General features: G+C 44.8%; 1 protein-coding gene across 2 annotated transcripts in view; it reads right to left on the reverse strand.

Moving 5' to 3' along the window:
- Positions 1-11,863, reverse strand: part of TBC1D30 (TBC1 domain family member 30) — a 51,721-nt gene extending 39,858 nt beyond the window's left edge. Inside the window, exons 1-2 of one of the 2 annotated variants that reach the window (XM_064141992.1) lie at positions 11,424-11,863; positions 9,274-9,438 (exon numbers count right to left, since the gene is read on the reverse strand). In XM_064141992.1, coding sequence (XP_063998062.1) covers positions 9,274-9,438; positions 11,424-11,679 — 421 coding nt within the window. In that variant the 5' untranslated portion in view covers positions 11,680-11,863. Of the gene's footprint in view, positions 1-8,510; positions 8,529-9,273; positions 9,439-11,423 lie in introns of those variants that run through there. The other variant, XM_064141994.1, reaches the window with a different exon arrangement.
- Between the last annotated feature and the right edge of the window lie 644 nt (positions 11,864-12,507).

Below are 12,507 nucleotides of genomic sequence, written 5' to 3' on the forward strand. Positions count from 1 at the left end.
GTCACATTAACCCTCCTACAAGCTCACAGTGGTTACAAAAAAAAACCCCACAAAAACAAAACCAAAAAAGCATTTCATTAGGAAAAGAACAGTGCAGTTACTTATATTTATGTGTAATTGCCAGAAGAGTGCAAGAGGAGGTAATGCTAAGCTGGGCAAGTGTGAAAGAATATGCATACAATGTAATTGCACAACCTTTTCTCTCAGGCTGTTTCCACATCCAAAAGCTTGCCAGAGAAAGATTAAAGATTGCAATGACATGGTATTATAGTCATGCAGCTAACACAGCTATCCCTGCTGTGAGCTTACACACACAAATGAACCCTGACATCTCAATTGTCCAACATTTGCCATAGATGCCACGGCTTTTCGCTACCTGCAGGAGTCAAGCAGGATCTGCCACCATTCAGCAGTGTCTAAAGGATCTGTGAAATATAAGTACACTCAGGTGCACTTCTGTTGTAGGTTTAAGACTGATTGTCCTACCAGAGGACCAGAAAGTCCCTGGGGGTCAGACAGTCCATCCCAGAGGGAGGATGCAGGATATCATCATTTGTTACTCTGTTCCTTTTCCCCAACTAGCCAAAGCTAATTTTGACTATATACATGTCCTTTATGCCTTGTAAGTAGTATTTCTATTTGACCTCCAACTCTGTGTGAGCGTTTTCACTTTAATCCCTTAGGGTACCACACCTTCTGTCCTGGCTCAATGCAGGACAGCTCATCACATGCCGTTCCTTCAGACGTGGTGTTTGGCAGCCCTGACTATGCAGCCAGCTCTCTGACCAGTTCCCAGTGAAAGGAACACGCTGCAGGTTGCACCCTGGTACTGACAACGCCTCTCAACAAAGTGCATGGCAGCTTTCGTACCCAGACCTGCATGGTGAGCCATTTGCTCAGCCAGGCCACGCACCCTTCCTTCCCTGGCCAACACTCACCCTGCTCCTGGCAGATACACTGGGCTGAAGCGGGATGAGCTTCACATTCTTCCCAAACCTGTGTGGAAATCAGCACCTCACCACATTTAACCACAATAACCCCAGGGTGACTAAATAAAAGCCCTGCTTTCCCAGTTTTTCAGGGAGCTATTAGAGTAACTACACTTTACTTCTGCTGGGTATCCACCTGAATAACTGCAAGTGAGCAGAGGGAACAGTGTTCTTTCCGATATCATGACTGACTGACAAGGACTGTAGACAGAGAACACACTGTTCTAACAGCAGTATCCTTCATTTGGGTGATTATATGTTCCCTCAGCCTCAGCTGATCAAATGCCACCTTCCAAAGTTACTGCAGTACTAGAGAAAGCAGATATCACTGTTTTAAGAACGATTTGCCCAGGAAAATTAGGATATAAGTACTACAGGCATTACTTGATAAGTAACCCACCCCTACCATCCATCACATAAATCCCTATTCTTAATACTCAGGAAGTATTTTATGTAAAAAGTACTATCCAATACATCAACTTCTCATGGCACAGCTGTCATGAAAAGTGTAATTCTGTGCACTCAAAACTCTACATGCATCACAAAACGAATCCTGTGAGGTCAGATACCATTTAGCAACAGCAACAGCATTACAGTTTCACAGAAGAATAGGGAGAAAAAGCCAAACAGCCAGCCTCTGAGTAGTGTGCTGATCAAAACCAAATATAGTTCCAGGTGTAGTGCTAATTCAACCACTTCACTGTTGTCACAGCTGCTAGAACACAGCAACAAAGAGTATTTCTAACATCCTATACAAAACGTTTCAGGACAAGAATTCCTACCCTGAACAATCTGCATTTCCTGTTGCAGAATGAGCCTGGATTCAGCAGCCTGATTGCTTACAGAAGGATCTACTGGATTTAATTCCTTACCATGGATCTGAACAGTTAAGTATTTATTCTGCAATATCTTTTTTAATATTGTAACCACATTCAGCTGTTACTATCCCATCGAATTTATACATTGAAAAGTAGTACTGTAGAGCTAGCAATTTGGGAGGCAGGCAGAGAAAGAAAACTACTTGTAGTTAAGCAGTGGTTGATGCTCTCACCACCTCAGTTAACTATTACAGAGCATCCCTTTCACCTTAGCAGCTGAAGCCAACTACGAGAACATGCCTCCAGCACACATTTCAGAAGGGTCCATTTAGGTCCACTTCACCCTCACCCCAGATGTCTGCCACTTCCCAGAACAAGGACTTGCAGAAAGGGAGAAGGAAGGATGCAGGGTTATGGCTTCAAATATCACTAAGCCCACATTTTATGCAGAAATGGGACACCACAAACGGTTGACTAAGGTCTCCAAGGTCTTGCTACACTCCTTTGAGGGAAGGTTTGCTGTCTCCCAAATGGTAAGCTGCTGAACTCAGCAGCCACTTGCTTCTGTGTGAGGCACATATGGAGCCAAGCGTGAGGCTTGAGAGGCAAAAGAGAATAGGCACCTCTCAGAGCCAAGTGCCTGAGGTCAGCTGTTCATTTTGCCCAGCTTCCACCCAGTCCTGAATCCTTGGCTTCTCCCTTTCCTAGGAAAATCCCATATCTCCAGCTACAGCAACTCATTGAACTGGAAAATAAGCAGCAGACAGCCAGGGGGTAGCACCTTCCCCAAGGAGGTAACAGTCTCTCACAGTTGGCAGGTCCCCCAGAAATTTACCTGCAGCAGTGATCCCAATTTTGAATGCAGTCCATTTCCTATTTAAAAGTGGCAGGAGAACGGTAGTGGAAAAGTGTCAGTCAGGTATGGTCTCATACACCCTGCTGATTGAAACTTGCTTACCTAGGATCCTGAACAGACACTGGGGGTTTCTAACAAAAGCAATCCTACTGCTGGATCCTGTCGCTACTTGAAGCAGCCACCAAGACACTTAGCTGTGTTAAATCCTGAATTTAGCTGAAAGAGCTGTTCTCAAGAGCTGCCTAAGTTTTAGCCAGTCATGGAATGAATATGAGATGGCATTAGTTCAGAGGGGGCAGGGAGGTATTTTTGATACTGGGCATCCAGGGAGCGAGCAGCAGAGATAGAAGGTTGGCTGCATGTTCCCAGGCAGATCTCAGTAAAAAAAAGAGTTGTCTGGAATCACTTTAATGGAAAGGTCTGCCATAAAGTAACAGTTTGTGGAGAGCAAAATCCCTCAGAGCTGTGTTTGATAAAAAACATATTTCCAAGTGCAAAATGTGACTCTTTTTAGGAATTTAACATCTTACTTGACAATGGCTTGTTATGTAACGTGAAATGAAAAAGGGTGAGGTGTCAGAACCTGAACAAAGCATTTCAGTTCAAAATGTAAGCTTTCAGAATTTTGCTTCATAAGCAATTGACTTTCATGAGTGGGTGTATTATTTCACACTGGAACAAGATATTTTAGTTGCTGTATCCTTAAAGCAGAGTTTTACTCAAAGTGATGACTCCAGATTCTGTACTGCTCCAAGCACTTGATCTTGCCGTGGTTTGAATGGGATGTTATGTAATGGCACACACCACAAGAACTATTCAGTCAAGATATGACCAAATCAGACACCAAATACAGTTTCTATTTTCCTTTCTAGGGATATTATTAATGTTATTATCATTGTTTCCAAAACTCATTTTTACAGCAGAAAAGAAAGAATTTTTACTTCATCTTCAGTCAAGAAAATGAAATTAGCTCCAAAATGGCCTCTGAAGGAAACCAAATCTGTGCAATCAGCCAAGTTTGTCAGGAAAGTGATTGGGTAGTTTACCAGTTTAGAATTATAGCACAGCTTTGTTTTTAAGAGTTGAGAATATCAGCAAGAGAAGACAGCAGTCAGCTGAAGTATTTTGATTTAGCCAGCCAAGGGCTTCTGTGGATTCACACATCAGTCAGTTTTCTGAGGCTAGCACAGATCACCCTGAAGAACTATCTGTAGACAGCAGAGTGGACTCTCCCTGTAGGCATTACCAAAGTCACTGCTCATCAAGTGATCAAATATGCCAAAATTCATTATCTAAAACATCCATGCTCTGTGTGCACATCCCATCAGCAGCATAATCAAACTTTAAGTCTGTGAACTTAATTGGCAGCTCTCTAGAAGAATATCCCACGAAAGGCAGTAGAGCAGCACAGTGCTGTACCAGAACTTTACTGACTTGCTGCTCTATTACATTGCATCACAGAATCACAGAACCTTAGGGGCTGGAAGGGACCTGAAAAGATCATCCAGTCCAACCCCCCTGGCAGAATCCCCCTTCACACTGCTTCTCCTGGTCTAGTTGAGGATGTTCCTGCTGACTGTGGCAGGGGGGGAGGTTGGACTAGATGACCTTTGGAAGTCCCCTCCAGCCCAGATCATTCTATGATTCTACGATTCTAAATCTAGGCATCCTGGCTGCACTGCTCAAAGAACTGTTCTAAGATCCTACCTTCATCAAAAGAAAGTAACCATGAAATCCAGTATCTAAACCCTCCCCAGGATTATATTATTATTAGTGATTAATTGTCAGCCTTTAACATGGAGATGGAAGCTCTCACATTGATAACATCCCAAACCACATAAAATACTATGATAGTAAACTCCCAATGGCATTTGAAAGCAAAAAGTGTTACATTTGCAAAGTGACAACATCTTGTTCAATGTTCCTCACTGCTGGTATGATCTTGATAACTCTTGCTTTTATCTTCTTTCCCCAGAGTCACCAAGAGATAAGAGCATACCCAAACTAATCTACATTAGCAATCCTAAATGTGACACATGCTGCCTCACTGGAAATAGGCTGGTGCACAGCAATATATGGCAGTGTAGGCAGGCCTTCTTCTCCAAGTCTGGGGTTAAAAAGGAAACTAATACTTCTCAGTCCAGGCTCCCACTGCAATGGAATAACCTTTCAGATTTCCCAGAATCAAAAGTGGCTAAAGCTGAATGAAATATGATCATCATCCCTGGGGCTTTTCAAGAAAAGACTGGATGAGGCACTTGGTGCCATGGTCTAGTTGACTGGATAGGGCTGGGTGATAGGTTGGACTGGATGATCTTGGAGGTCTCTTCCAGCCTGGCTGATTCTATGATCAAACAGCATTTAGCTTTACGTTAATCACTGCAGCTGACTCTTTTGAAGGCTTCTCCAGTAGTATTTTTATGTATCACACATTTATTAATAATGCTGGGTAACAATGAGGGAGTTGTTACACTGTTAAGATCACACTTAACCTACAGTCATTTCCACTTGTGCACAGCCCATACCCAGGGGAGTGGCAGCTGAACTTCATCCAGATGAAAAGAACTGCTGCACAGCAGGTCAGTGAAGCTAATGGACCAAGCACACAGCTACCATCCCCACTGAGCCAAGCCAGCATCCTCTGATGCAGTTCTTTCCTTTTCTAACTGTCCTATTAATTCACTTCTTACAAACCAGCGCAAGACATAGATTACAAAATCCTTGCTAACCAATCCTCAGTCCACCTCCACTTCTTGAGTTACAAGTAGCAGAGAAAGCCTTCACTCTATTAACTGTTTGATGAAAATAGTGATTAAAAATAAAAACCAATACTTTATTTATTTACACATGCATTGTTACAAGTGACTAAAAAAAATCAGCCTACCTTTGGCAACAGCTTAAACAACTTAAGGTGACTACGATGCTTTCAAGATCATGATTCTGTTTCAGCCCATCAACAGGCTTCAAAGATCAGGCAGAAATAAGTTATGAACAATTCATTAGGAAGAACAGCCACAAGCAACACTCTTAAGCATGGATTTCAAAAAGCCACAGCAGCACTTTTAAAGGATCAAATTCATTAGCACCCATGAAGGGCAGAGACCAGTAATGTAACCAAGCACACAAATACCAGTGAGGTAATAGGAAAGCTACTGAAGCATGCAGCCAATTCAGTCATTTGAGGATGACTCACATGAAATCAGGCTCCATAAGAAGTAAACCTCCTATTTTTGCTGCATCAAAGGAGGACTTAACTTCTGATAGATCACTTAAATAGCTACTGCCATATAAACTGTCACCCTGTCAACTAAAATTTGTGAATGTCTGCTTTGGTTTTATAACAAATATTGAGGGGAGGGATGGAGAAAACAGGCAAGTAGATAATTAGTAGCTGCAGGAAAAAAGTCAAGGAAGAACATATGAAGGAGCCCATGCAACAATATGATGAAAACTCATAGATGGGAAGTAGTCTAACCAAGAGCTGGTGATAGACATTGCAGGGTAGAAAAATGGAACAGGGCTTAAAAGTGCAAGATTTTAGAACCTGGATAAAGTGAGAAAAGCTAAAAGAAAGTTAGAAAAGAGGAGAGGTTAAAAAAGTAGATGAGACAGAATACACAGAATCACAGAAACACACAGGTTGGAAAGGACCCTCAGGATCACCCAGTCCAAATGCCATCCATGTTCTGCAAGGCTCACCCTAAACCATATACCCAAGTACCACATCCAAATGACTTTTAAACATATCCAGGGTTGGTGGCTCAATCATCAACCTGGGTGGCCCATTCCACTGCCTGACCAATATTTCTGTGAAAAACTTTTTCCTAATATCCAGATGCACAGGACTGAAACTTAAAGAAAAACTCTGGAGATAACAAGGCGATACAACTACAAATTGAATCTAGATCTGTGAATATTTTATTAACATATCTAAGCTGCACTTATATAGAGACACCTGATGATGGGGGTCTGTTGTGGAGGGCCTGGAGGCCTGAAAATAGGCTTATTTATGCCTTGCTTTGCCTGGACAGGTTTTTCTGCCCAGAACCAGAGGTAAACACATAACGAGCACAAAGGGGCACAACAGACCTGGTGCCATAAAGTCTGGCCTGCCCAGGACCCCTGATTGTGTAACATGGTTGTGTAAGTCCCCACACACCCAGCTCATGCCTGCCTAGTGTAAAGTCCAAGTGATTCCCATATCTGGGAGGTCCAGGCCTGTGGCTTTTGCCTATTATGGTAAGGTTTGGCTGACTGCCAACCTGATTGGTCATTCTAGTGGCCAAGGGGCCATTAATCTCAGCCCACATTTGTTCAGCCCTGGGAATGTACAGGGTACCGTTCTGTGCCAAGATGACACCAGTTTCTGCTGGCTTTCTATCTAGCTAACATGCTGGATCACAAGCATTGCCAGCAAGTATAGACATAAACTTCTGATTTTCTATGGCTGGGACTCCAAAACAGCTTCTGAATAACTCTCATAACCATGTGGGATTTGATGATCTCGTTTATAATTAAGAAGCTTTTGTCACCATTTTTCAACTACTTCACCTACAGAACCCATTACTACTTTTGTGAGCAACATTTATTTAACAGTTGGACTTTAAATCTTTTCCTTCAATTATTGCCTACAGGTAAAGCAACTCTTCATGTTGAAGGAAAGGAGAAGAAAGCCATCAACCTATGGAAACCAGAACAACATCACCACCTCTGCAAGAAACAAAATATTCTGTCTCCCTCTACTGGCTCTGCTTAAATGAAACCAGGAAAATAACAACTAGAAAACTACTGTGTTTATTGTTATCTCAATAGAATCAATGCTGAAATAGCAGAATATTTATCTTTAACTGTAGTCTCTAAACAAGGTTTACAACAAAGAATACTAAGAATCTTTCTAAACACGGCATGAGACCCATTTAAAGTTATTACAGGTAGATAGTACCACAGCTGTAAAGCATCAAATTAATTATTTTTGGTGAAATGTAAAAATAAAATTAAAAAATATTTCTCCATGAGAAGCACAAGAGAATATTAATGAATTTCCTGATTAGATAACCTCATCTTATTTGATATTGAATCAGATGTATACATTTCTGCTTGCTTCCAGCCAGACCAAGTTACAATTAAGTTAGATAATAACAACAACAATATTAAAAATTTAATACTACTACTACAAATAATAATAATAATAAAATAATGATAATAATGATGATAATAATAATGCTGTTTTGGTCACCAGGCCACCACTGTGATTTCTCTCTCTTTCTGCTTGCATGGGATAACTCATTTAAATTTGGGTTAAAATGTGTAACTAAAATTAAACTGATCATTTATGTATCTTACAGAATTGTCAGGGTTGAAAGGGATCCATACAGCTCCAACCCCCCCTGTCACGGGCAGGGACACTTCCCTTTCAGGCAGTTGCATTTTACCTAACAAATGACATCAGGATGCTCAGCCCTTTGGAATTCATGGTCAAACCCTCCTAATAGTCAACTGCGTGCAAAATTCAAGTAAGTCTCATTTAAAAGGAGACTGCAGTACATGCTTAAGTGTTAATGGACTCAGTTATCAAGCTGATAATGAAAAGGAAAAAAAGAGCAGGTGACAAAAAGAAATATGGCTACACAGTGCATGACAGCCAAGAACTTCCACTCTAGGTTCAAGTAAAACAAAGGAGCACTTATAAATGCTTAAAAAACCAAGTTTTATGGCAATAGAAAACCCCTTAACTAAACTACATTAGCACATGCCACTACAGTAAGATTCTTTTAATACATTTATTTACATGCACTTCAAAGCTCCTACAGGAATTTTTGTGAGAAGACCATGCTTTTTTTACTGTACCTGTACATTTCTGTACCTGTCACGCTGCATGTTAATGAAAAAGAAACAACAGGGAACATTAGGTTATTTCCACATGTCCTTTCTAAAGGTGTAACATCGATTTATTTTTTATATAAGACATTGCACACGCTTTCACTTTAGCAGAAGGAGTAAAAGCACTTTGAGCCTATCTTTAGGTGACAACTTTGCCAAGTCAAATAAAAAAGTTTAATTGCGCTGGAAGGCTGAAGAACCACATTTCTCCCCTTTCTCATGCACCCTCTCTGAAACCTCAACGTTACATGTGATAAAGAGGTTTTGGGGAGCAGGTTTGTTTGCACCACTCCTTCTCATCTTGAATCAAACATTTTCGTGCTACTAACAATGTCCACAAAGCATATGCTGTCTGTAGTTTCCAGTGAGAAGAATTTCCACCTCTAGCATCATCCTTACAAGCATATGAAAGCACACAGTTAAACACAGCATGCACACCAAAATGATTCAGCTTGAGCTTTCAGTGAATTAAAGATAAAAAAGCCTGGCAGGCAACCTACAGCATGAGTGCCACACCAGTGCACAGAGCTGGGCTTCAGCAGCCTACATAGCTAAGCTAATTGAAATTTGCCTGCTCTCACTGCCACCAACATCCCTTGAAGCCAGCCACATCTAAGGAATAGCACAACCTGGCCCCTTTAAATCAAGTGCAGGGGCTTCATTGAAACAGTGCCCACATTAATGAAATACATTACATACACTAGGATACACAGACACAGAAAGTGCTTACTTCGTTTCTGGGAAACCGCCTGCAAGCAGGCTGTGACGATATCACAGTTCTTCTGGACTTTATGTAGAAGCCTGTCTTTCTGCTTCAGCAGACGAAGCAACTTTGCTGACTGAACAGAAATCCTATAGCTCAGTTCTCGTTTTATAGTTGTCAATTCATCGACACCTGACAACAAGCAGAGAAAATAACTTCAGTGCAGGTCAAATTGTTCACCAACAGCCTATTGTAGCTGACATGCAAAGACACTTCCTCCATGGGTATTTATATATGCAAACGTATATGGTGTGGTCAGCAGGAGCAGGGAGGTCATTCTGCCCCTGTACTCTGCACTGCTTAGACCTCACCTTGAGTACTGTGTTCAGTTCTGGGCCCCCCAGTTTAGGAGGGACATTGAGATGCTTGAGCATGTCCAGAGAAGGGCGACGAGGCTGGGGAGAGGCCTTGAGCACAGCCCTACGAGGAGAGGCTGAGGGAGCTGGGATTGGTTAGCCTGGAGAAGAGGAGGCTCAGGGGTGACCTTATTGCTGTCTACAACTACCTGAGGGGTGGTTGTAGCCAGGAGGAGGTTGCTCTCTTCTCTCAGGTGGCCAGCACCAGAACAAGAGGACACAGCCTCAGACTGCGCCAGGGGAAATTTAGGCTTGAGGTGAGGAGAAAGTTCTTCACTGAGAGAGTCATTGGACACTGGAATGGGCTGCCCGGGGAGGTGGTGGAGTCGCCGTCCCTGGAGCTGTTCAAGGCAGGACTGGACGTGGCACTTGGTGCCATGGTCTGGCCTTGAGCTCTGTGGTAAAGGGTTGGACTTGATGATCTGTGAGGTCACTTCCAACCCTGATAATACTGTGATACTGTGAAACAAGTTCTAATGACTGGGATAACTCCCAGTTATAAATATTTAAAGGATCTGAGACTAATTAGTTAATTTTATTTTAAACTGAAGTACTTCATCTTATTGCACAATATATGAATCTTAATAATTATGCTGTAATAAATTGGAAAATTAGAGACAGATGTAGCCAGAATATAGCTCTAGTAGTGCAATCATTAGGCCAGCTTGGAGATGCAAGTCTCATTCTTTCACAAACACATAGTGTTACAGTTACTTAGCTTTCATAAGAATTCTTCCATACCTCCATTTAGATCTTGGGAACTTGACTATTTTATGTATGATAACCTTATTCATTTTTCCTGGAAGACACATTTACCTGCAAATAACCTTTATAAGTGTCAGCTCTAGTTTAAGTCCGCTAGAACTAAAAAGTCCTGGAAAATCAACTATCTCTTATGACATGTTTTTTGTAGCATCTTCGTCTAGTTTAAGAAAAACGGGACAAGGAAAAATGAAAATCGGTCACTGGCTCATTGCTCTAAGTCAGGGGTCCTCAAACTTTCCAAACAGGGGGGCGGTTCACTGTCCCTCAGACACTGTCGAGGGCCAGGCTATAGCTTGGTTCCAGCCCAGTAGTGTCGCGGGCCGGACTATAGCTTGGTTCCAGCCCAGTCCCGGGGGGTGCTTGTGTGCTCCTGCGCTCAGCGAGCGGATTGAGTGGCAGGAAGCAGCTGCTTGGTTTCCCCCCAACCCCTGGCGGGAGGGGGCCGAGTTGGGGGGGGGGTGTCTAAATACCGGCGGAGCGGACTGAGGGGGAGCCTGGGGGGCCGTATCCGGCCCGTGGGCCGTAGTTTGAGGACCCCTGCCCTAAGTGAAGAAAGCACTTCAGTTACAGAAGCACAGAAGCTGCTCCAATCTGTCACAGAAACTCTAGCAGCAAGTAACCCCATTTTTGCTCCCAAGGCACTCAAGACGAAGGAAGAAGGGAACAGCACACAACATCTGGGTTTGATGGGGTATCAGCTAACAACGGGAAGCTTCTGGGACAGGTGGCCATACGTAAAGGCTGCTACAGCAAACGAAGGAGGTTATACACATACATACGCACACGTGCGCGTAGATGTCCGCAGGCACGGAGGAGGGAGAGAGCGGACTATAAGCTTTAAGCAAGATTCCCCTGCAAGCACAGAGGAAGAAAACGAGGCGGCAGGGACAGCTCCCGGCCCAGGCAGAGCGGTGGCAGCGGGGAGGCGCAGCCACGCCGACTGCTACTCGAGGCGGCAGGGCAAGGCAAGGCAAAACAGGGCAGGGCAGGCTGTACCTTTCAGCCGCAGGTACTTGACCTGGCTCGGCCGCTGCTGCAGCTCCCGAAGGACGCGGGAGCGAGCGCTGCCCGGGGGGCCGGCTACCTCAGCAGCGCTGTAGAGTTCGGTGAGCAGCCCGCTCACCAGCGACGAGGTGCGGCTAGACCGGCCGCTGGTAGGAGCCTCCTCGTCATCTTCCTCCTCTTCCTCTTCGGCTAGGCTGTCGGCGCTGCTGCCCGCCCTGCCGCCCAGGCTGGGCTCCATTACCTCCATCTTCCGCGACCTCTCAGCAGCGCTGAGTTCCGGGTTCGGTCCGTTCCACAGCGACACGTAGGGGAGTCGGCCAGAGGAAGGAGGCGAGAGAGCCCGGAGCTGCGGGACGCTTCCTCAAAGGCTACAGCGCTGAGGCCGGCGAGACGCCCTCCCGCGCACTGCGCGGCGTGGTAGAGGCCAGCGGCAGGCGGGGAGGGGGCGTGGCCCCGGCCGAGGGGCGGGGCGGGCGGTGCCGGTAACGCGCGGGAGCCGCCGCGGACTCGGTGCGGCTGCTGTTCGGGGCACTCCTGCCGTGTCGGGTGGCACTATGGCTGTCCCGCGCCTGCTCCCTCGCTAGCCCGGGGGGCAAAGGCAAGTGGTGGTCTGGTTCTTTTCCTCACAGCACGACCAATACAAGTATATAAACAACTTCAGTGATGTACCCGTGAGGCTGTAATTATGCCGCTGTGTCACCGTAGAACATAAAAAGCAAAGCTGATGATAGGGTTTATACATCCACCAGACCTGGGCACACCACAGGTAGCTGTGTTGCTGCCCCACGGTTTGATGCCTGGAGCCTGTGTGCTGTGTAACTTCTACTCCCACTTCCTGGAACCTGCCTGCCTGTAGCAGGACCAACCCTAAGCACCGACCGGCCGCAGCGGCGGAGCCTGACTTGAGCTGCCACTGAGTCCGACAGGCCATGGCTGCTAAGCCTGACCCACCACGGCCACCAGCAGTTATCGTTGCTCTCTGAAGCGCCCAGAGCAACCCGTGCCCTCGTACTTATGCTCTTGGTCTGTTCCTGCTTCCTGTTCCTCCTCTACGTTAATATTTCTCTTCAAGCCG

Source organism: Pogoniulus pusillus, chromosome 4, assembly GCF_015220805.1.
Source record: "Pogoniulus pusillus isolate bPogPus1 chromosome 4, bPogPus1.pri, whole genome shotgun sequence".
Classification (NCBI taxonomy): Eukaryota; Metazoa; Chordata; class Aves; order Piciformes; family Lybiidae; genus Pogoniulus; species Pogoniulus pusillus.